The 25105-nt window shown below is 41.2% G+C and overlaps 1 protein-coding gene across 3 annotated transcripts in view; it reads left to right on the forward strand.

Moving 5' to 3' along the window:
- The window catches only part of LOC117551287 (stromal membrane-associated protein 1-like), a 165328-nt gene that overhangs the window by 12981 nt on the left and 127242 nt on the right, over positions 1–25105 (forward strand). For all 3 annotated transcript variants that reach the window (XM_034224111.1, XM_034224101.1, XM_034224120.1), the window contains exons 2-3: positions 16557–16690; positions 19014–19099. In XM_034224111.1, the coding sequence (XP_034080002.1) occupies positions 16557–16690; positions 19014–19099 (220 nt within the window). The remainder of the gene's footprint in view (positions 1–16556; positions 16691–19013; positions 19100–25105) is intronic.

Consider the following 25105-nt stretch of genomic DNA (forward strand, 5'->3'; position numbering starts at 1 on the left):
AGTATCAACACTAATTCGGCTGACTTTTATATTTGATCCAATTGGTAGATAGGCTGTATTTACACCATAAAGGTGCACAGCTGATATAAAGGGACACCTAGTGGTTAAAGCATGTTATTGAATTTCATTATTTTTATTATTAGATATTAATAGGATCCCTATAAAGTATATTCATTACTCGTTATTCTCTACTAATTAAAGACTGTATATAATGACTATTTTGCACATCCCTTTCAAGATTTCAAGATTTTCTAAGGTTTATTGACATATCATATTCACAAACGGTGTAGTTATGCATTGAATGAAAAACTTGGGTCGCAAGTCATCTATCAATATTTGTGCATACCTCCAGCAATGTTAACTATGTTGAAGCACTTATTTTAACTGATATTATACATATGTATTATACTCTTATAAGATGTATGTAGATATTTCATCTCCGGCCTTGTCAGGTATTGAACAATCAATAAATAAAGAACACAGAATTGTTAAATATAAAAAAACAGAATTTGTGTGATTATACTAAATGATGTAAATAAACACCACTGCATATTTACAACTGCTATACATGCTGATGTAATGCAAATGTTTCCAACTTGGGATCAATAAAGTATATCTTATCTTAAGCTGATTTGCAAAATTTGCCTCTGAACCTTGACAAGTGCATGTTTCAGGCTTATCAATTAATGTAATGTAATGTTATCAATTAACAACAGGAGGGGTCACAAACATAAGACCAGCTGTTAAATAAAGCTCTTCTGACCTTAGCTAGCATGTGGGTATATATATATATATATTAATGCTATCCCCTAAACCTCCAGGGATGTACACAGTTTAATACTGACAACTTCTTATTATGGGAAATACGAAAACGTCTTTTAAAACTACAACTCCCAGTAGAGACGTGCCATAGATAGAGAACATGTTGCGAAACACAATAGCCAGCATGTGTAGTTCTGGGGATGGGGTGGACCCGTTCAAATCCAGTTTTGGACAGTCTGCCGTGGTTCCATCCCATTTCAAGTGCTGTTCGACGCTCGGCGTAACCCTCGGAGCACACTCTCCAATCACAGAGCTTGAGGACTATCACGGGGTTTGTCAAGCGGAGAGAATACTTACTTCCCGGTGTAATATTCTGTAAAGCAAATGAGCTGCTCCGACCCTCGGTCCTGACGGACTCCAACTTGTGTTTATTAATCAAACAAATAAATAAACACAAGGATAATAATGTGTTATTGTTGAGTAAATGGAGAATTGCACAGGGGAAAATAACGTAGGCTATCTATGCCACAATTTTAGATGCGGATTTTGTTAAACTAATTCGTTTGCGCTCTGGACCAACACTATACATTGACAGGGAAGGGGGTAGCAATAAAGATAACACCATTAAACAGTTACACAACATAACAGAAATAATATCGATAGCAGCGTCCCTAGCAACAAGTAACAAGTAGTTAATAATAATAAAATACATTAAGAAAAAGGCATTTTAAACAGTCATTAAAAAGCAAAACAATCTACCTGCATTGCATTACTCTAAACGTGTAATAACGTGCTTTAACCAGTAGGTGGTTTGGGTTAAAAAGCTGTCAAGTTTACAGTGTTAACAAAATAAAATATACTGCTGTTTCTGGTTTAGTTTACGACGGATATATTTAGTTATTGTTTTGATATTTGTAACACAAAAGCGATGGAAAAAACCCACAGCAACACAGAAAAGATGGTCTTAACATGACCCAGCGGTCTAGTAGTTAATACAAAACAATAATATCAAAACAAAATATTACTACTAACTTTATTGTGAAATTCAAGAATTCAGAATAGTTTCCAGTCTATTCTGAGCCCGATCTCTGTAGATAAATAAAAATAAAGAACTATGACAGATGTGTATCTTTATTGCAGCCGAGCCATTTATTACAATGCATTCATGTGATGACTTTCAAAGAGTAAAGCAAGCACTGCTGAATAAAGTATGATTTTATCTTTTACGAAACGTTTTTTTTCATATGGAATGCAGTTGGAGGTCAACCAATCACAGAGCTTGAGAACTAATCACGGGGTTTGTCAAACAGAGCACATGGTGTAGTCCTAAATGATAGCTGGGGATTCTGGGTAGTGTAGTGTTTTATGCCATCCTTTACTCCGAAAAAAATATTTGTTTCTCCGAATCGAAGGGGAAAAATACAAAAGCATTGCCCACAATTTAACCCAATCAATATTGTGTAATTAACAAGGATAATCTGGTGTTTTTTTAGTCGATGAGTAGTGCAGATATCACTGTAAAATCAATCGACAGTAAGGGGAATACTTACTTCCGGGTGTACAATTCTCCGTTATCCAATCGGAATGGACGCTCACATTGCCTTTTTAAGGGCAGCCGACACAAACGAATGCCGTGCTTCCATGAGCGTCAAATCCCGCCGCAGATGGAAATACGTTGCAATCAGTTGAAAGCTATTTGCGTCCCTTTATGAAGCTGAAGGAGCCTAGGAGCGTCACAACTGCACACCACGGACACTGACCAAACGTCGCTCCTGGACGATTATGGAGTGAGAGTGTGTTGTCTTTGTAGCCTCTCTGTGCTGCCATATGCTCACAACTGCGGACGAGCTCTTGAGGTTCCCCTCCGGTGAACTGTTCCAAGTAGTACAATTTATCGCTGCTGCTCTCTGCCTTGCTGTCGATTACATGGTTGAAGACTCTTATAAAGGACTTGTAGGTGAGCGGGTCTCCCTTGAACACCGGCAAGTCTCGTTTAGGAAGATAAGACAGGTTATGCTGCTTTACTAGCATCTCAGTAATCTGATTTTGACGCTGCATCACATCGTAGCTGTCCCTCTCCTCTCCTCTACAGTGACTTTCCCTGGGGCCCGGTCTATGTGCTGCATCAGAAGCTCTATCCTGCGTGTCCATCCACATGCTTGACTCTGTTGGGCGTGGCTTGACAGTTCCTTTTAGCAGGTGTGCTGAGGCAAGTTTCTCACCATATTTAGTTCTGGATCCGTTGCCAGATGTCTCTGACTTGACATGACGTTGGCTGCGATTGAGGTAGCTGTTCATACCATCCTGCTGGTCTTCATACCCTTCAAGCACCTTTAACTTTGCATCACATTCAGCTACAGCTGCATCCATCTCTAATTGTTCTCTTTGAGTTTTGAGCTTTGCTTGCTGCTGTATTAGAGAGGCTTCTTCTACCTCAAGAGCCTGCTTCTTCTTTAAAGATGCTGCTCGAGCTAGCAGTACTGCCTTTTCAGCTTCCGCCCTTCTGCGAGCAGAAGAGACAGTAGAAGAAGCCACTGTGTGGTGACTGGCTCTGGAGGCGCTGTCTTCAGGCCTGATATCATCTACTTCAGACGAGCAGGCTTCCTCTTCATGGTCCTCTTTTGTGCCTTCGCATACTCCTTTAATCAATTTTTCAGTTATGCGTACAAACTGTTCAATGTTTGCTGACTTGGGATTAAACCAGTGTTGCTGGTCTTCAGATGCCTCATCTTCAGGTAAGAGAGTTACAAACTCCTTGTTAATGTCATTAAACTCTCCATATAATTTAGCAGTCATTCAGGATTTCTTCTTCCACTTTATCCACATTGCTATCATTTTCTTTAAGACGTTTCAGCTCATTAACCTTCTTGGTGAGCTGGCCCAGCTTCGCTCTCCTTAATCCATTTAGCCTGTGGAGCCTCTCCTCTTTGGCCTTTTCTGTGGGCTTTAGCTCCCTCTTGTGGCTCCTTTCGGTTAGTTCTTCCATGGCTCTTTCAAATTAAACTTACTACAGTGCTTAAACTCAACTAAAGGTGTCCAACAATAAACTCTTCGTTTTTATAGAAAATGTCTTTGTTGCACTGTCTTTCTTAAAGAACAACTTATTTAAATGTCTTTTACAAACCAAAAGCAAAAGGTAATCAGCTGGTAGTTGGAATCAGCTGATCCATTCAGACTCCCTCTTCTGTCTTAGCGATCTCCCATCCGTCTTCAAACATTAACATAACAACAGGCCACTTCACCGTCTTTTGTTCCTCGGATGTCCCACTTAATGCGCCGATCTCCGTGTGTGGAAGAGCAGTCTTTTGCCCCGGCCACACGAGGACGAAAACGGTCGTTTGCGTTACTGTTTAGTGTCATATAGACCGTTCGGCCACACGAGGACGACCGAATACGGCACTAAACGACTGCGGAAACGATAACGGGTCCCAAGGTGGATAGAACGGCATACGCAACGCTCTGGGGGGTCCAACGGCTCCGTGTGTACGCCCTATACGATCATTTTCTGATAATGATGAGGCAATAGCCCCGCCTCTCCCCACCTCTGCTGCTCACCCCCACGTCAAAGTAAACTGCACACTGAATTCAGATTATTTGTCTTTCTCTCGATATGGACATAAACGCGAGTGAAGTCTAATCTGACAGGACGGAGACACCTCTCAAATTACCTAAACTAGTTAAATATAAAATATAAATATGTTTATTTTTACTGTCGGCCGGGTCACTCATTACTGGATCAGCTGCTGCATGAAACAGACACTGGCGCTGTCCAAGAGAGGGAGGAAAAAGAGAGGCTCCGTGTATTTTATTATTATATTATATAGAGTCGTTATTCATTTGTTTTAAAGCTCAATAAATAACAAAGAAGACCTTGACCGGCACTTTTATAATTTTGTCCGGAAGATTTAAACTTTAATACACGTTGACTGGCGAAAAAACTCTGCCCGGTTCCCTCGGCCCCCACCGCGGAGAATAAACAGAAGGGCAACCATGACAACCATGCTTCTTCGCTGCTTTTGTGGAGGAAGTTACAGCGCCACGTACAGGCTCCTACATATGTACTGCAGCTTCTCCAGCGGTTGGAGCTAAATGGAGCGGTCTCGTGTGGACAGACACTATCCGGATGACTATTGCGTGTGGACGGAAGCTTTTTTGCGTTTGCGTTAATCCTATGCGTTTAGCCGTTTTCGTCCTCGTGTGGCCGGGGCATTTATCTTCACCTTTCATGCATGCCGTCACTGGAATCCCTCCTTCATAGCTTGGCTTCTCCAGAGCATAGTTTTTTTGACAAATGTAGTTCCAGTAATCCAAAATTCGGCTCACAGATAGCAAATAAGCTTGACTCGGACAAGATACGTCTCAGGATAGTTTATTTTTTACTTCCAAAGATAAGCCAGCGCCTGCATTTTCTGCGTCGGCTCAGGGTTCATGGAGTGGATAAATGTATCACGTTAATGTTCTACAGGGCAGAAATTGAGTCTATTATTCATTATGGCATCACAACATGGTTTGGTAACTTGTCAGTTAAATCTAAATCACAACTCCAGAGTTTGATAAAAAGGGCTGGAAAAATAATTGGCATGCTTCCACCATCCTCTCTTCAGGAGATATTTGAGGAGATAGTGAGAAAGCAAGGCCGTAAAATCACATGCGACCCCAAACACATCCTGTATAGAGAGTTTGAGTTGCTGTATTTGACTCAAACCATGTGTCAAATACTGATCAAATAGTCAAAACAACACTAAAGGTTTCAACAAAAGCTGATTATAATAATCTAAAGGAAGGGCTGATGTGTTGGCAAGGTGTTAAGCTCCTTACACACCAAGCCGATTTTCGGCGTCGATAGATGTCGGGCCGTCGATGAGCGTCGTGTCGCCCTACTCAGGCCCCGGCCACACGAGGACGAAAACGGCTAAACGCATAGGATTAACGCAAACGCAATCGCAAAAAAGCTTCCGTCCACACGCAATATTCACCGGATAGAGTCTGTCCACACGAGACAGCTCCGTTTAGCTCCAACCGCTGGAGAAGCTGCAGTACGTATGCAGGAGCCTGTACGTGGCGCTGTAACTTCCTCCACAAAAGCAGCGAAGAAGCATGGTTGACATGGTTGCCCTTCTGTTTATTCTCCGCGGTGGGGGCCGAGGGAACCGGGCAGAGTTTTTCGCCAGTCAACGTGTATTAAAGTTTAAATCTTCCGGACAAAATTATAAAAGTGCCGGTCAAAGGGCTTCTTTGTTATTTATTGAGCTTTAAAACATATGAATAACGACTCTATATAATATAATAATAAAATACACGGAGCCTCTCTTTTTCCTCCCTCTCTTCGGTCTGTCTCATGCAGCAGCTGATCCAGTAATGAGTGACCCGGCCGACAGTAAAAATAAACATATTTATAACTAGTTTAGGTAGTTTGAGAGGTAATTAAAATAGATAAGGGTGATGATCTGACTTGAAGTGTGTGTTTTGCTGCATCACAGCGGGAGGAGCTGCAGGTGAGCAGAGCTGCGTATCTCCGTCCTGTCAGATTAGACTTCACTCGCGTTTATGTCCATATCGAGAGAAAGATAAATAATCTGAATTCAGTGTGCAGTTTACTTTGACGTGGGGGTGAGCAGCAGAGGTGGGGAGAGGCGGGGCTATTGCCTTATCATTATCAGAAAATGATCGTATAGGGTGTACACACGGGGCCGTTGGACCCCCCAGAGCGTTGCGTATGCCGTTCTATCCACCTTGGGACCCGTTATCGTTTCCGCAGTCGTTTAGTGCCGTATTCGGTCGTCCTCGTGTGGCCGAACGGTCTATATGACACTAAACAGTAACGCAAACGACCGTTTTTGTCCTCGTGTGGCCAGGGCCTCAGATTGGTGTGTACTGCACCGTTGTGTCTTTTCGGCCGTGCCGACACCTTCCGCCGACATGTTGAATCAGGAGGCCGACGGCCTTTGGCTCTGATTGGCTGTTCAGCTTAGCAAATCAGTGCATGAGAAGCGAAACGGAAGTGAGGGACTCAAACTATTAAGAAGGCAAATCTGAGATTTCATTTAACTCCAGCTCTAGACACAGGTTCGGGAAAGCCCCATGAGCTTCTCGCTGTAGAGTGAAAATGGAACACACGCGCTATTTGTTGTTTGTTTATATCACGCAGTCTGTTCTTGTTCTCTCGGTTATCACGCAGTCTGTCTTCCGGTTGCCTCTTTTGAATCGTGAATACACACTACCGCCGCCTGCTGGTAAGGAGAGTTATTGCCACTCACGCATGCGCAGTTAGTACGTGCAACTTGGCCGTCGGCTGAAGTCTTTGCGTTGTGTTTCAGTGCGACACATGGCCAAGACGACGGAGACGTTAATATAGCTTTTTATTTAAATTAAATAAATAATATTTCACATAAAAAGAAACAACAATGTTTTAACAAATCGTATTAAAAATAATGTGATAACATAATTGTAAACAGAATAGCTGAAACTTTAACAAAATAAATAACTCAGTTACCTCTAATCATTAACCCATGTTTGTATAATTTTGTTAATTGTGTTGCTGACGTGGAAAAGTTACTCGTGGATGGGGGGGCTACAGAGCAAGACAGTCGAACCCGGTGCATTCCTCCATCTGGATGTGGAGCACTTTTTCTAAATGTTTTGACAAATTGCTCGTGTTACCGCCCTTACATGCTAAACTCTTATTGCACTATTGGCAACGAGTATTGTCCACATCGAGACGGGTAACATTTAACCCCACCTTGGAGCGCTTCTCTCCGCCATCCCCGCCGTGTGTTGCATGCATGTAGCAGCCGTGTGTGTGTGTTGCTGCATGTAGCAGCCGTGTGTGTGTGTTGCTGTATGTAGTAGCCGCGTGTGTGTAAACTGCCCCTCCCCCTCCCACACATACGGGGGAGAGAGAGATCTCGTCTCGATTGGAAAGATCGAAAATACACCATAGATGCATTTTTTTGTCTTTTTGCATATTATAAACTAGTTGGTGACACTAAGACTACGATATAATGTTTATGTAGCAATAATACATATGACATATCTTTTTTAAATGTCTCCAGCACCGATAAAAATACCAATAACGTTGGAGTTTAACGGCGCGTAAAACACACGTGATGACGTCACCAACGAATCGACGACTGAATTCGTTGGCAACTAATTTGGTCATTGATTTTAATCGATTAAGTTGATTAGTTGTTGCACCCCTACTGTCCAGGGTAAACATAGTCTGGCTTTATCCACTTTTCTGTATTAAGCAGCAGGTGGAACTATCACTATCTCTATGCATCCATCCAAGATGCTGAATCCTGTGGCCCACAGGCTCACTAATGCTGCTATAGTATCATTCATCTCCTTCCTATTGAAAACATTCTGAGGGTTTTGTCTAAACCAGGTAACAGGGGCGTCCTCTTAACAAAATACACATTTCCCCCCGTAAAAATGTAAAGGGATGCGAGAAAACAATATCTCTGTTAGTCAAAAGCTGTATAGTCATATCGTGTCAAATAGACCATCAAACGGCATAGACATATATATATCTTATAAGATCAGCGCCACAGTATTGCCCTCATACTATATTTTTCTAGAAAAGCCCCTGAATCTTACAGACATAATAAACCATGTCCCAGATTGTAGACTAAGTTATTTTATTCCCTCAAACACTCTAGCTGTTTCAGTATTTATTTCCTCCGATAATGTTTCCTCAGTGTCCATGTGTTGTGATTTATAAACTGTGTGGACCATAATGTTCCTCTATTTGTTACAATAAGACTAGATAATGAGTTTGTATCTGTAATAATAGAGAGAAAAGCATTTAGTCCCTTTTTATAAAAGCAGTCTATCATCCCCATTACAGCCTCACTGAATCACACTACTGGACCAGCAGAGAGCAGCACTGCGCTTCTTTATTTCCCCTCATCGTCCTGCTCCTCACTCAATGTTTCTCCACTCTTCTCCGGCATGTTCTGTAGATTTTGGCAGCCTTCCTCTCAGTGACCTGCAGGTTAACCTTTTTAAAGAAGCATAACACTGAATCAGCGCAGCGAGGGTTTATTTTCTGGCCGGTGGAACCATTCAGCCTTGAGATGCTTTAATCATTTTTGTTGCTTATTCCCAGAAGTAGAAAGTAGATATATTAAATTGAGTCATGAGTCATGGATGAGTCCATTCAGACAAGGTTCAAGTCCACAAAGCCTTCAAGCTTTAAACTTTGTACTCCCTGAGCTATCCCACTACAGACTTTTTATTCTTTTTCCTCTAATATTTATTGTACAAGCTTGCAGGAATCACATCAGGAAATTCAGATGTTTCTTGCTTATTTTTTTATTTGTTGCTTGAGAGCATTTTCACAAAAAGCATCAGCGTATGTTCTGCAGGATAAGGGCAAGAAACGCTATGACACATAGTGAGTGAAGATGGGGGATTTATTAATGCATAGCCATGACCTCACCAAATCTGTCTACACAATGAAAAACATTTCTAATTCTCCTAATGTTCATTTATTTTTTCTAGTATAGAACATCCCAAAAACGTGTAATGCATGTTGTTATCACGCTCTCTCTACTGGAGTGTGTACATGGTGCGCTCTAGTCCCTGAAAGCAATTTGGCTTCATTATCGGCAAAATGTACAATTATAGATTTCCCTTATCTGCATACCTAAAAATTATTCAGTGAAAATGATATTGCCTATATTGACCTCTATAGACTGGTGCAGGGACAACGTATTTGTATGCCGACCTGAAAGATAGCATCGCGAGGGCTCCCTCGACTAAATCTAATGGGATTTTACTAGGGATGCACGATATTGGTTTTTTGAAACCGATACCGATAACTTACTGCTTCTCAAGACCGATACCGATAACCGATAATAAAAACAAATGTACGCCACTAATTATTTTAACGCGATTAACGCATGTGTATTTTTTTTCCTCGGCCGCCCCGTAGTTTCCGAGCGCATCGAGTTTAAAATACCATCTACAAGCTGATGCTGACAGCCCCGCTCCTGTCGCCCGCTTGTGGCAGACCACACTTCCACGCTCACCGGCAGGCACCGACTGGCCATCTGGAGGACCGGGAGGGTGTGTGTATGTGTGGCCCGAGCGAGCGAGAGAGAGACCTTACGTGCATTGTTGTTGTTAGCATCTGGTGCTAACTAGCTGCGCTAACGGAAATACGGAGCTGTTTAAATGAAAACAGAGGAGCGACATTTCGCCACAACTGCGCCGAGCACTTGACTTTATGCAGGAAGCCAGACAGTGGGACATTGTACGAAAAGTCAGCACACTCAGCACGGATAGTGCGCAACATGATTGCAGCGTCCAGGCAGCTCCGGTTCGAACATATGCCTTGAGTTGCACATAGCTCCAACGCCCATACCACCGACGACATGTTTGTTTACTGTCCTGGCTTCACGGCCGCACACCATTTACGTCACAGCCAGGCATGAGTTAGGGAGCGCTGGATTTGTGAAAAACTCCCCTCTTCCTAAACCACTAATACCACAGTACAGGCAAAACGGGAGGAGCCGAGTGAAAAACAAGCGCCCCTCATCCCAATCCACCCACACCGCAGTATTTTTTTCTTTTTTTTTACCCAAAAAATATATTGTATATTATCGGGGCTATTAATACTGGTATCGGGTTTATCGGGATGACGTCATAATTCCTAATATCGGACCGATAATTATCGTGCATCCCTAGATTTTACCATTGGATTTTGGAATATTGCAGAAAATAAGCTGTGTGGCAAACACACATTTATTATACTTGCGTCTGGCCGAGAAGGATCATCTCCACATATAGACACCACATTGTAATTTTTGTAAGCGTAAATGCAATCTCGACAAGTAAAAGCCAACGCTAGGCTACATCAAGGTCACATGGCTGCACATCACCACGGCTAAGCTAAAGGCGGCTAATGTTTGGCATGATGAAATTTAGTCGTCTCATTTAGTCACTTGGCTACTTACATTCTTGAGTGGGGTAATAACTGATATTTCATGTCCTAGAGAACAAGCTGAACATTTGTTCAGGTTTGTTTGAACCAAATACCCTATTTCAGGCCTTTTACCCAAAAATAAATTTAAAAAAAACGTTGACTTCAAGACAAATAAACTGGATGTGGTAGAATGCTAAGTAATTTCTGGGTTTTAGGACTTGTTTTTCCACTGTTCTGAGCAAACATTTTAGCTAATTTTCTAAAAACTGAAATACTTTAGCAAATATGGTTTTGTTATTACATGAAACATCACTCAGTATCATTTTAGTTTTGAACAGAAAGAGAGCAAGTGTCTATCAGAAAAAGACAAGCTCTCCCTTCCACACAGTACAGTACAGCATGTGTCTTCATCCTCTCCTCGGGATGACAGTTGGGACTTTCATGTCATGCTTGGCCGCCCCCCCCTTCCTCTCCCAGTTGGAAAGTTCCACTGTCACTCACCCAGACTGTCTGTCAGTCTGTGTCTCAGCTTGGAGGACTCTGTCTGCTCGTGTCTGTGTGTTTTTGTATATGCAGGTAAAATAAAAATCCATGCTGGAATGTTGTTTCTACCCCAAAATGATTGATGGACTGGTTTAGAAAGGTCAAGAGATAATCAGCTGATCCACAGTACGAATGCATCCAAACAGACAATGATGCAGTAAACTGTAGGTTAATATACAGACCAGTGCAGTGGGTCAGCAGTCATAAATCAGAAGGGCTTCTACCAACCGAAGTCAAGGCTCCACTTTGAAGGAATCTCTATCATATTGCACATGCCTCCACATTACACCAAAGTGCATGTCATTAGATAACAACACATTGTTCACCCGACTATAAGTATTGTTCACACCATTGTTAGAAACCGTTCACATTTGATTCAAAACCTGTACCACCCCCTACTTCCCCTTTATTTGTCAGACTCTTTATTATTGAGGCATTTTAACCAGGGTGAGCTCTTAAGAGCTTCACTGTTTTTCACATTATAGTGCCCTCTGTTAGCTTTCTCTCACCTGTATTGACTTCAAAGTGAGATATTTCTCTCTAGGATAATTGGCTTCTTGAGGACTGATGTATTTGTGACGGATTGGTCTAGATTATAGCCTGACCCATACCAGTGTCTGTGTTCAGAACATTTGAAATGATCCAACAGAGATGGTCCTGGGATGATTCAAAAACATTTTTCGATAGAAAATGTACTACACCGCTACCACAGGGATTCTTAAAGTAATAAAGGAATTCATTCCTCAGCAGTAATCAGATTACACTAAGTGGCTCGGTGGGATTTCTGATCATTATCTACAGGCAAGGGAACGCGTCAGTCAGTGCAGCAAAGGTTATCAGTCCTTATCATCTCAGAGAGGAATCTGATTGGCTGGTTGAAAAAGCACAGCACAGATTAGCTAAAATACTTTTTATAGAATACCATACTAAAGATTTAGAGTATAAATGTGTTTGGATGATCTGCGGTGTAATAAAAAATGATTTTCAGCCACGCATACATGTTTCACACGTGCTTTTTATGCCACTATATGTAAATGAGACCTACTATATGTTTATTTTATTGCGTGTTTTAAAAGTTTATCTAAGAGCAGACCAACGGGAAGTCCAATCGCTGCAGATAGAGCTCAGCTTACAAAGGCTGTGCTGCTTTATTCAGGCTTAACACTCAGTCATCCCTGCCTTAATGCTCCTTTAGGCCTTCTAGCACATTAGTGCCACTGCATTAACACACTGATGCTCTTACTCGAGACGGAACAAGCCCACTAGACTGCGTGCATCCCTGCTGCCATACAAGTGTCCCGGCTGAACCACCGCTATGTAGCCCGGATCTATAAAAGCTGATCCTTTCAATCGTCAAATTGACAACATTCTGGAGAGGGATGGAGCCAAGAGTGGTGCTGAGAGGCTGTAGCCACCAGCCCATTAAAATGATTTGACTGTCATTTCTGTGCCATCTTCTATCCATTTATCCCCATGGAGATTTGGCAGAGCTAGGGTTGTTCTCTGCTTTAAGTATCATGGGTGATGCATTTGGACAACAGCTTTCTACAAGATGCTCCTAACCTGAACATACAACACGAGATTCTGTAAAAATGCACAAGTGTGTTTTTAATTCTCACTTTCAGTAAGGTTAATGAACTTAAAATGCTTCAAAAGGCTGGTCATAATGTCGTACAGCATTTTAAACCCCTTTTCATCAACTTTGGAGTTCAAAGGAGCTGCCAAGTAAAAATGTTAACTATCCATAACAGAAAATCGGACAATCATTCCCACTTCATGCTGCAATTGGTCAGGTTTGCAGGGATGGAGAAGGCAAAGTTTAAACTACTTCTGTCTCAAAACTACTTTAATTTTTTGTCTTTACAAAAATAAAAGTAGTACCGGTACATATAAAACAAATTTGATGTGAGAATAAAAAAAGGCTATTGTTTAAGTGTAACCATTCTGAGAAACAGATTGAAAACATTTTCTTTGAGACATGTTCAAGAACATGGGCTTTGTGACAGTCTGAATAAGTCCTAAAACCTGGATGTGAGTTAGCATGTTGCCACTTCCGGTTCCATTGTCTTGAAGTCAGCATTTTCTTTAGCATCTTATTGGTTGTATAAGAATACGTACAAATATGTAATTACTGCCTTGTGTACAACTGATAGTTTTTCAAGCCCCTACCCCCTTTGGTACTTTTGCAACAACGGGTCCTTGATCCCAGATTGAGTTAGACATAAGCAGGCTTTTTAAGTTCTTTTTTTTTCTTTGCTGGAGTGAAAGCATTAACAGCTCTAGCTGGTTAGCTATTTTGGCCTACTTTAGCTCAGTTGACATGTCTCTGACTTTTTAATGTTTCCAGCTGAATAGTTTAAAACGGTAATCTTATAATATGCTCCTACATTCACATTTGTTGGCTAAATACATGATAGGATTATATTGTTCCAAAGACTGAGGCTGTTGGCCGGGTTGGACTTAACAAGTAGTGATTTGATCTGGAGAGTAACAATTATGGCTAACAAATTACCAATTCTCAAACTGCCTTCTTATAGATTGTTCAAATGAAAATTGTTTAACAATGTGTGAACCAAGAAGAAAAAAAACACTACATCGAAAGGTGTGTGTGACCACTTAACATGAATAGGGTTGAGGATACTTCATGCTCCTGTGTTTTGGTAAGGAAACGCATATAACTTATTCTAAAATCATCGATGCGCAAAACTTTAGATGGTTTTAGTGTCTTTTATATTTTATCCTGATCTACTGTAGTAAAGGTTTGAGAAAGCTGTTGTCTCAAAATATCAACAATAGCACTCAACAAAAAGGTTGATATCAGACTTGCGTCAGTTGCTTGTGATGTTATTAAAAATGTCCATGGCTCTTTTCAACTGACATCGGTGACAACAGGAATACAATGTTATCCTTAGGCGCGTTCACACCGGAGTACTTTTTCCCGTACTTTTCCCGTTTAGATCCGATAGTGCCTGGAATTTTGCGTTCACACCAAAAAGAGAACTTAGTTCAGAGAATGTTTACCCCCATTTTTAGTGCCTGCTAGAGAGGTGGTACTATCCTAGGGAGAAAAAAGTACCAATTTCTGATTGTCTGGGCGAATTGCAAACCACGCCCCGTAAAACTCTTTTAAAGCCGCCATTGTATTTGCTGGCATTAGCATTAGCCCCGTGCACCAACGGATAGAGAATAAATTATGGCAACACAAAAAAAACCATGGAAGCGGTGGAGATGAGGAGGTGTCGGCGCTCTGGCGATTTACTCGGAAGCCAGTCCCCAACTCCGGGGACTTCCGGCCGGGGACTTCGGGTGGCAGTATACGCCGTGAAGTTGTTTGCGGCCTGCCAGTAAACCAAAAGCAGAAGAAGAAGAAGTGACGTCAGCAGCTTCATTTGCCTAATCTTCCCTCAGGGAACTTATTGCGGTGTGAACGTGATCTGTAACTTAGTTCCATGGGGGCACTAAGTGCTGGGCACTAAGTGCTGGGCACTAAGACCCCGGCCACACGAGGACGAAAACGGTCGTTTGCGTTACTGTTTAGTGTCATATAGACCGTTCGGCCACACGAGGACGACCGAATACGGCACTAAACGACTGCGGAAACGATAACGGGTCCCAAGGTGGATAGAACGGCATACGCAACGCTCTGGGGGGTCAAACGGCTCCGTGTGTACGCCCTATACGATCATTTTCTGATAATCATGAGGCAATAGCCCCGCCTCTCCCCACCTCTGCTGCTCACCCCCGCGTCAAAGTAAACTGCACACTGAATTCAGATTATTTATCTTTCTCTCGATATGGACATAAACGCGAGTGAAGTCTAATCTGACAGGACGGAGACACCTCTCAAACTACCTAAACTAGTTATAAATATGTTTATTTTTACTGTCGGCCGGGTCACTCATTACTGGATCAGCTGCTGCATGAGACAGACACTGACGCTGTCCAAAGAGAGGGAGGAAAAAGAGAGGCTCAATGTATTTTATTATTATATTATATAGAGTCATTATTCATTTGTTTTAAAGCTCAATAAATAACAAAGAAAACCTTTGACCGGCACTTTTATAATTTTGTCGGAAGATTTAAACTTTAATACACGTTGACTGGTGAGAAACTCTGCCCGGTTCCCTCGGCCCCCACCGCGGAGAATAAACAGAAGGACAACCTTACTTCTTCGCTGCTTTTGTGGAGGAAGTTACAGCGCCACGTACAGGCTCCTGCATATGTACTGCAGCTTCTCCAGCGGTTGGAGCTAAACGGAGCTGTCTCGTGTGGACAGACACTATCTGGTGAATATTGCGTGTGGACGGAGGCTTTTTTGCGTTTGCGTTAATCCTATGCGTTTAGCCGTTTTCGTCCTTGTGTGGCCGGGGCCTAAGTACGGCAAAGTACTTGGTGTGAAAGCGACTCTTGTTCTGCCCGGAGGTTCTTCTCTTCTTCAGCAACCAAGGTAACCCCCCCCCCCTCCAATCTCCTCCATTGTGTTCTTTGTAACCAAATCTCTCTCAGAGGGGCGTGGGGAGGGGCTCCTTATTTTCATCCAAAGTAACAGACAGAGAATCAGCACTTTGGAAACAGGGCTGAAACAGAGGGGATTATGGGATGCTACAATGATCTGTTTGGTGTTTGGAGCCAAACTCTTCAGGGACATATTTTGTATATATCTGAGACCTATAATATATTGATGAAGAAGAGTATAATAGGGGACCTTTAAATTACACAGACTACACAATGTCCTTTATGTTAAATCCAATTTAAAATGCATTGAAGAGATTTTGGGATACAACTTCCCAAGCATTTTGATAAGAACATCTTCAAAATATCTCAGGATAACATTTAGCTGAAGTAGGTCTATGTCCGTTCTATTAAACTAGGTTTTTAAAGCTAGACATATTTGTTCTATTTGGATTTTATCTTTTTCCTATTAACTTCCTGAGTTCCTGTTCATCTCTGATTGTGTATTGCACATGCATTCTTTTTCAAAGCATTACAAAATCCCTTGTCAGTCAAATAGTTTGTCCAGTTTATGGAGGTTACTTTTTGAATTTCTAAACACATTTTTGATGGACTGCGTTTGGTGAAGATTTTCAAAGTTCACACACGTTTGAATTCATCAAGTCCTGCTGTTCTTTCACTCCCATCAATTGGATTTGAATGAAAAAGGCAATTGCAATACTGAATTTAAAATGTTGGGCTGGAAGTCTCGTCTGTAGCTCACCAAATGCTAGTGAGTAACGCAGCAGGAACGTCACATAACAAATTGAACATTGAATCTTTAAAGCACATCTCACTTTTTCTATCTGTTTCCCTTTCTTTCCCATTCCAGGTCCTCGATGGGCATCATGGAACCTCGGTGTGTTCATGTGTATCCGCTGTGCCGGCATCCATCGCAACCTGGGTGTCCACATCTCCAGAGTGAAATCTGTCAATCTGGACCAGTGGACACCTGAGCAGATCCAGGTAAAACTCACAAAACATTCCAAAGCGCTTTTGCCACGGGTTGGTGTTACCTGGGGATCTAAAGTCATCTGTACCTAGAGACCATTTGGAGATGAGATCACACCAGCTGTAAATCCAAATGGGGCCAGGGGCGTAGAGATGCTCGGACCATCTTCAGAAACTTACCTGTCAAGTTTCAGGCTCCCTGGAGATTGAAGTACAAACCAATACAGTCTTTGTATAAAATAAACACTCAAAATACTTGATAATAAATCAATATTTAATCACTACCAAATACCTAACATATACTACCTATAGAGCTGGGAAAACATGTTTAACTTTTTAAATGCTTACGTAAACTCATAGACACTCAAGATGAAAACAGTGCCGGTAATAATCGTGGATGTTGTATTTGATCCTTCCTCATGTGAATCGACCTTATCCTTAATGTGATAATGTAGATTTAGCATCTCTGTGATTAAAAGAAAAAATAGATTTTCTTTGTTCTCAACACCATTTTCTGCCTCATTCCCGGTTAAAAAGAAATATGAATGGTGTGTTGGCAATTGAACTTTTAAGTTTCACTGCATTTTCGGTGCAAATTCCGAAGACACCGCTCACTAAAATGCATTGATTTCCTTTTGCATGTACAACTCTTAAAACCAAATTGACCCTTTTTATGAGAAAACGTTCCCTTTCTTCTTACCTTCATAGTCAAATAGTGATAACAGTGTATTATATTATGTTATGATGTAATGATTGCCCTAATTATAATCCCATTTAGACGTTTTTTTTCTATCTGTAAATCCATGGTTAAAATAGGACATGAGCTGCAGCATGACCTTTTATGGTGCAGACTTAGGCCTTATCTTTGTATTACCCAAAGCATGGCAATGGTTGTGTAAATGCGAACACAACATCTCTGCAACTCGTGGAGGAAATGTCTTTACATTTTGCAAAAAAAACGTTTAGACCCAAAGATGAACTGAATAGATTTTGGTGGACGCAAGATGTAATACATAATTATGTGAACATGACAATAAGGACAATAGGTTGAATGAATACTCGCATTAAAATCATGTACTGGAGTACTAATGCTCATCATGCTTGCTTAACAACACACATGGGAACACACGGCCATGCTTAAGGAATATAGATTACTGTAATTACTCTGTAAAGGTGTTTTTTGTGGGTAACTAGCATGTCTCATTGATTTAATTACACAATAATTTGTGTGTCACCTGAGCATTGTGTGTGTGTGTGTGTGTGTGTGTGTGTGTGTGTGTGTGTGTGTGTGTGTGTGTGTGTGTGTGTGTGTGTGTGTGTGTGTGTGTGTGTGTGTGTGTGTTGTGTGTGTGTGTGTGTGTGTGTGTGTGTGTGTGTGTGTGTGTGTGTGTGTGTGTGTGTGTGTGTGTGTGTGTGGTGTGTGTGTGTGTGTGTGTGTGTGTGTGTGTGTGTGTGTGTGTGTGTGTGTGTGTGTGTGTGTGTGTGTGTGTGTGTGTGTGTGTGTGTGTGTGTGTGTGTGTGTGTGTGTGTGTGTGTGTGTGTGTGTGTGTGTGTGTTCCTATCCATCAGCTGACTGAGAGTGGAAAGGATCTCACTCTGAATGTTAATCGCTGTTTTCAATGACTAATTAATTCTGGATGGCTGATTATTCCGACTCGGTCTCCTCCACTTCTCCTATCAACGCCCCATTTATCACCCTCCTCTTAATTTATCCTCCACACATGCAGCCAGTGTGTCCATGACCCTGTGTGAGAGCGTGCATGGAAAGGAGTTGGCGGGAAGTTGAGTCGAATGCAAATGAGATGAATGAAAAACTTACTGTGTTTGAAATGTTCTCTAAGGGATTTTACCTTTTGCCCTGCTAGTATTAACAACACATATATCATTTTAACTCTGCTGCTCTATTGAGTCAGATCAGTCTAGAAATAAATCAATGCACACAGAAGGATTCACACATTTAATCCTGGATTTAAATATAGACATGTCTCTCTCCACAAAAACAATTTTCAGTGCACACACAAATATTAATCATTCTATATAAATGTAAAAATCGACCTATATAAAAATAAATTTCACAATTTCATATATATATATGTTCAACACATACATATCTTGTTTTAAACAAATAGAAATCCATTTATTGTTGAATGTGCATTTACAAACTGATTTTTGTGCATGAACCTCGCTGCGTTTTTGTGTGGGAACTTCTAGACTCCCATCGTTTGATTCACAAATGCATTATTTTTCAACAGGGAACTGTCTGTTGCCAATCAGATGTCTCATTCATCACATGATAGCATGTTAGGACTGTCCTAACCTTGTACTTGTCTCCTTGCAGAGTATGGTGGACATGAGCAACAGAAGGGCAAAGCTGCTGTACGAAGCTCACCTACCAGAGAACTTCAAGCGTCCACAGACAGACCAGTATCCTTCCTGTGTGGCTCCTGCTTTTAGAAAATAATACATTTTCACTGTTTCTGGTTATAGGAAGGTCCAAACATCGACCAAAAATAATAGTTTTGCAGTAAAATATTTTGATGCAACCATCCATTTAAAGAACTACACAAAATAAAGTAATGAAAACACATGGTTGGGCTTTGTTCTACCTCAGCTAGGGTTACTTTAACTTTTAGGGACCTTAGTTCCTCTACTTCTATAGACTATAGTCAATACCAAATGATAAATGATGAACTTACCAGTATGCTAATGGAAATACTACCTGAAATCACTGCTGCACTGGATCTTTTCCTGTGTCAACAGTACAGAAATTGCTTTGTCAAATCCAACTCATTGTCGTCATCAAAATTCAGCGACTCAGCACATCTCTGCTCATTTCCAGCAGCAAATAAGACCTGACAGGCTCCGCTCAGTCAGCGCCATTCAGCACATTAAATCAGGACACCTCTGACAGTATCTGCGCCTACAGCGGTGAAACAGCGTTATCCAGTTTGTCCTTTTCCTCGATACAAGACGAGACAGCTGTGTGGTTAACACAGGAGCATATGTTCATATTTCCACCAGCAGACTGCACAACAAATAATCTATTTGAAATACGGCTGTAATAGCCTCCGTTGTATCTGGCAGGCCCATTGGTGCGGGTGGTCATCATTCTTCACTCTTTTGAAGTCCATTAGTCGTTCCGACAGCAGCTCTGTTATCTGCTGAAAACAGCAGATAACAGAGGCAGGATTAGAGGAGCAACCTCCTCAGAGTGTGCTCCTGTGTTCATACTCACATCATATAGGCCCTGTTAGTTACTGTGCTATGTATGCAAATGAAATATTGAGTTTGATTCCCTGTCCATATTTGCTACATCAGTATACAATAGAGTTGAACTTGTATGCTTTTCTTTCTTCCGCTAAGAAAAATGTGTCTGGAGAATGAGCAACGGCTAGAACTGCGACGATAGCAACGTAGCTTCAAATTACGGATTGTGGTTTTCTTCCAATCAATGTAAAGGTTTATGTTACATCAAAGCTGTCCCCGTATGGAAACTCACAGGCAACAGCTCTACAGTATGTCAGGGGTACATATGCGGTCTTTTACAGTCACATGGCCAGGGTTACAGCATCTGTTATTAATAAAGACAGCAAGTCCTCCCCCTTTCTTCTGGGTACTCTGTTTGTCTCTGACGGCTTGCACCACGGGGAATTGTTAAGTTTGGAACCAAAGAGTCCGGTTCAGCCATGTCTCAGTAATGCACAACAAACTCTCGTGTTGAGAGACAACAAAAGGCAAATAGGGTTTAAATCTTCAATTTCTCTATTTATTTTTTTCACGAGTGCTCAAGCTTTTGTTTGTTTATCGGCAGGTAAATCCTACAGTGGCACTTATACTTGATCGTAGCTGTAGCTGTGTCCATTTTAGTATTTTAAAAGTATTTAAAAAGTATTAACATGTAGGAAAAACACCACCAACACAATCATGTGTTGGATTTTTCAAGACGCAGTTTGCAATAAATCTCCAAAAAGCAATTACAGGAGCCAAGCAATCAGCGTGTTCGGAACCAGTACCGCACCAGTTCTCTAACAATTCTAGAATGTTTCTCAAAGAGTATCTAAATTCATTAATATTGTTGTCATGCAAAGATACCCAAATGTCCTTAGTGGCATTTTTACAACCAGTTCCCTTTTAATTGCTGACATCCATACATTTGTGTTGAGATATTGAAAAGAATATGGTGAAGATTAACTATGAAAATGATACTTCATTTAGTGTCTGGCTTGTATGCAGTACTCAAGTTGTAAAAAAAAATCAGGGGGGATGGTGGATTTTATCATATGGGGACATAATTTGTGCTGATAGCCCGCAGAGGATGGGAGACCAACCAGCATAAAGATCATTATTATACTCCTAAAACAACATGCATGTTATGGATGTTCAGATACTCCTTTCATTGCTCTTGACCAAGGCACCTCAGAATTAGAGTCGGTCCCCGGGCTGCCATGGCACCACTAACATTTAGGGTCAAATGCAGTGCAAAATCTTTTTTTCACTTTAATTTAAAGGGGGGGAGGGAATACAAAAATGTGGTTATAATGGAAATCTATGGTACAAATCTCGTAGGTTAACAGTCCCTCATGTATTATTCAGATGGATCAACTGATTATACTAATAATAAAGTCAAAATAGTTTTTAGAATATTGAATTATAGTGTATTTTTTCAAAAAAGCAGTTACTGGTATACGATCAAAACTAGTATCTAAAGGGTTACATTTGTATCATAATTAATTAAATCATTATGTAAATTCTTCATGAAAAATGTGAGGAAAAAAATTGATCCGTCATCATTTTATTGCAGTTCAAATACAAATATTTTGTGTTAACATTCCCAATGTTACTTTTTTTAACAAGGCATTAAGTGCAAATTGAAATTGTTTACAAAATATGAAAATATATTAAAAGATTATACAGATAATACAAAATAGGACCAATGTTGTCAATGGCTGCCTACTCCACTCTCCCCCATCTCATAGAAGTTTCCAAAGATTTTCATAATCATGCTTTTTGGTCTCAATTTTTCTGGCTCTTGCTTTCGGATTGTTAGCTAAGCAATGGCTTTGAAGCCAAGTCTTGACATATACCTCTGGTCTGAACTTGTTCAGTGGAGGGCCAACACACTTGATGAAAAGCAAGGCTGACATGCTTTTTACCTCCAGGGAGCTTCTAGTTGTGGTTAAAATGTTAATTTGACTAAACCCACGTTCACACTCAGCTGTGGAGATGATCAGAGTGTTCATTGCTTGAAGGAGGGGTTTCAGCTCTTCTGGTGCTGGTGGTATCATTTCATCAACAGTTTTGAGTCTTACCAGCTAGCTAACACGAGAGAAAAACGTAGCTAAACTCCAAACTAAGTTGTTATTGCTGCTTATGTCTATAGATTCCACCTTTGGTGACTAAAGTAATGAGTAATGACTAAGATTACTGATTCTTGACTTACCTGAAATATTATTTTTAGTATTTTTAAATATGAAGTCCCTCAGATCGCGTTGTCCTCCTGTTGCTTGGCCATTGTGATGACCGTTACCTGTTACCTGCGCTTCTGGCATCGATTAAACAGGCGCATCACGGCGCCCTCTAGGGCACTCGCATAGTATAGCGTCAGTGACTTGGTAAAAATGTCATTGCGTGTGTGCATGCTCCATCGCCCACAGTATTTTACTCAATATGCGCAAAATTAATGTTGAAATAGCAGTAATACCAGTTCCACGTTCATTGATAAAATTACATAAGGGATGGAAAGGGGGAATGGTAGTTTTAGAAGGGGGATGATTTTGACCATTTTTATTTCAGGGGGGATGCCATCCCCCCTCATCCCCCCTCAACTCGAGTACTGCTTGTATGGCTCCACCATGTGATTTTGTTCATTCATCCTACAGTGGCTATAGTGATGTGCTGCCGTAGCGTAGCCTCCTATCTGTTCTGCTGTTTCCAATCAACAGTTATAAATGCTCTGTGTTTGAGATGCAGCTCAGCAGCCTGCCTCTTCTATCTCGCGGCTCGGCTCGTGCCGGTGGTCATCATTTTTCAATCTTTTGAAGTCTCTTACTCTATCTGACAGAAGCATTGCTGCTGAAAATAGGCAGATAAGAGTCTCGGGATTAGCCTCCATGTAGTGCCTGAATGTAAGAGTGATGTGTTTGAATTGCCATTTGTGTGTGTGCAAGTCTGTCAGGCGGGAATCCAGATATAAACAGCAATGCTGTGTCTGAATGTGTGAACTTCTTTACTTACGTTTGCTATTTTGAGTGCATAAGTGCATCTGTATGGCAAATTGCAGTGCACTATGAGTACTGCTTAATCGGAACAGCCAATCGGAGTGATTTATTTTGCCGACATCAGGGCCGAAAAGTGCAGACAGTACAGAATCACTTCTAAAACTAGACAGACGCTACAGTCTATAACTCCAACCAATGGCTCCATATTGACAGACGGCCAAAAATTGGTTTGTGTGCCAAGTTCTCAAATCCATTAAACCATTAAATCACTGTTACACAAAGGTTTCACATGAACCTTTCCCAATCTTTTGCCACCATTATTAAGGTTTGATTGGAAGCGAAAGCTTGTGGGTTTTGATAGAAACCTACATCCAGCCATTTTTCTAAACAAACAAACAACTGATGCTCTTGTTTTGTTTTGGAGATCTTGTCTCTTGCAGGCGGAGCGTGGTGGACCAACATGCAAATGGGGGAAGAACTTTACAGATAACAACACACAAGGATCTAACAAACACTAACAGAAAACGTATACACATTCAGAACTTATAACAAGAACAAGACAAAGCTGGGGAGGGAGGGCAGGAAAAACACATATCATATCATGACTAGGGTGACCACGTGCCAACAAGCAACATGTGGGACAAATAGGACGTTTTTGCGGGACATGTTACTGCATTGCTAAGAGCTAGATTAGATGTATATATAATGTCTATCTAACCCTTAAGAAGAACATTTCTATTAAACTATTAGTTCATAAATATGAATAACAACGCTTTACTTTGGTTTCGGGGGCGGCGCCAGGCGGTAGCTTGCAGTTGCTACAGCAACACCAACATTTGGCCTAGCAACTGCTAAGCAACCCCAAGAAATGTATGTATTTTATTTTAATTTGAAAAACGATTGATTCGAAAATGATATGATACAGTACAGTACAAATACTTCTGGGTGTTTCATTCAAGCTCGGCTCTGTGTGTGTGGCACGAGCGCATTTTGTTTGAGCGAGAGCACCGGTACCGGAGATTGTTGTTGTTGAGCTAACAGATATTAGAAGCTGTTTTTACAACAACGTGAAGGGAGAGTCCTCTCCTGTCAGACACAGGCTACTTCTCAGGTCGATTAAATGGAATCCTTGCTTCCCTCACTTGCGTTGTTTCCCTGCGTTTAGTCCCTCCCACCAGGGAAGCATGGAGAGATGCAAGGAAACCACGAGAAGCAGGGAAATGAGTTTTAAGAGCAATGGGACGTCCTTTCTTCCAGAGCGTCACGTGAAGCGACGTCCGTTTGTGATGACGCCGCCAGCCAGGTCTGTCCCCGTTATTTTCACAAACACACTCTGTTAGTACACATTTACTGACACAAATATTTGTATCATCTGTTGTAGACCCAAATACATTAAATAAAATAAGAACTCATTCTCAAAAAAGATAAACGCCATTCTTAAAATGTATAAACAAAAAAAGCGATCATGAAAATGTTTCCAATAAATGAATAAGAAATGTTTTGACCACTTTGTTGTTCAGATATATCACATATTTGTAACTAAATGATACATTAATTGAAACAAAACACAGTATAGACTGAGGAGTGACTCTCGTGAGTTTCATGTGTTTTCTTCACTCTGGGAAACGGCTCTCATGTCAAGAAGCATCAGATCAGTGCATGCACTGCATCGTCCAATCAGTGAGCGATACACAGTAAGGGGGCGGGGAGAGTATCTGAGGATTTAATCGGAGGATGGTCTGGTGGTTCCTCGATTATCGCTCCTCGCTCCTCGATCCTCGCTCCTCCGGCAGAAATAAGCGCCATGGGACGGTACTCAAGATGGCGCAGACAAATCAACTTCTGATGATACCGAGGAGCGAGGAAATGAAAATAATCGACCTGAGATGCAGCCTGAGAGGCTCAGGTGAGGTAAAGGACTCTTGAGGGTTTAGTTAACTTAGTCTAAGTTATCTCAGTGGGTCTCCAATGGTTTGATCACCATTTATATAAAGTATTTCTGAGGGACACCTTCATATGATCATTATAGTTATAAAGAAACATAAGAGAATAAATGAAAAATTGGTCTGAAATACTATATGACAAGAATGCAGTTTAAAAGGGGAGTGATTTGTAAAATATCCATAAAGAAATGACAAATTATTATGACCATAAAAAACTGACCGGAGCTAGCTTACTACCACAGTCTGCTGACCTGTGTGCTAAACGTTAA

The sequence above is a fragment of the Gymnodraco acuticeps genome, unplaced genomic scaffold (genome assembly GCF_902827175.1).
Source record: "Gymnodraco acuticeps unplaced genomic scaffold, fGymAcu1.1, whole genome shotgun sequence".
Classification (NCBI taxonomy): Eukaryota; Metazoa; Chordata; class Actinopteri; order Perciformes; family Bathydraconidae; genus Gymnodraco; species Gymnodraco acuticeps.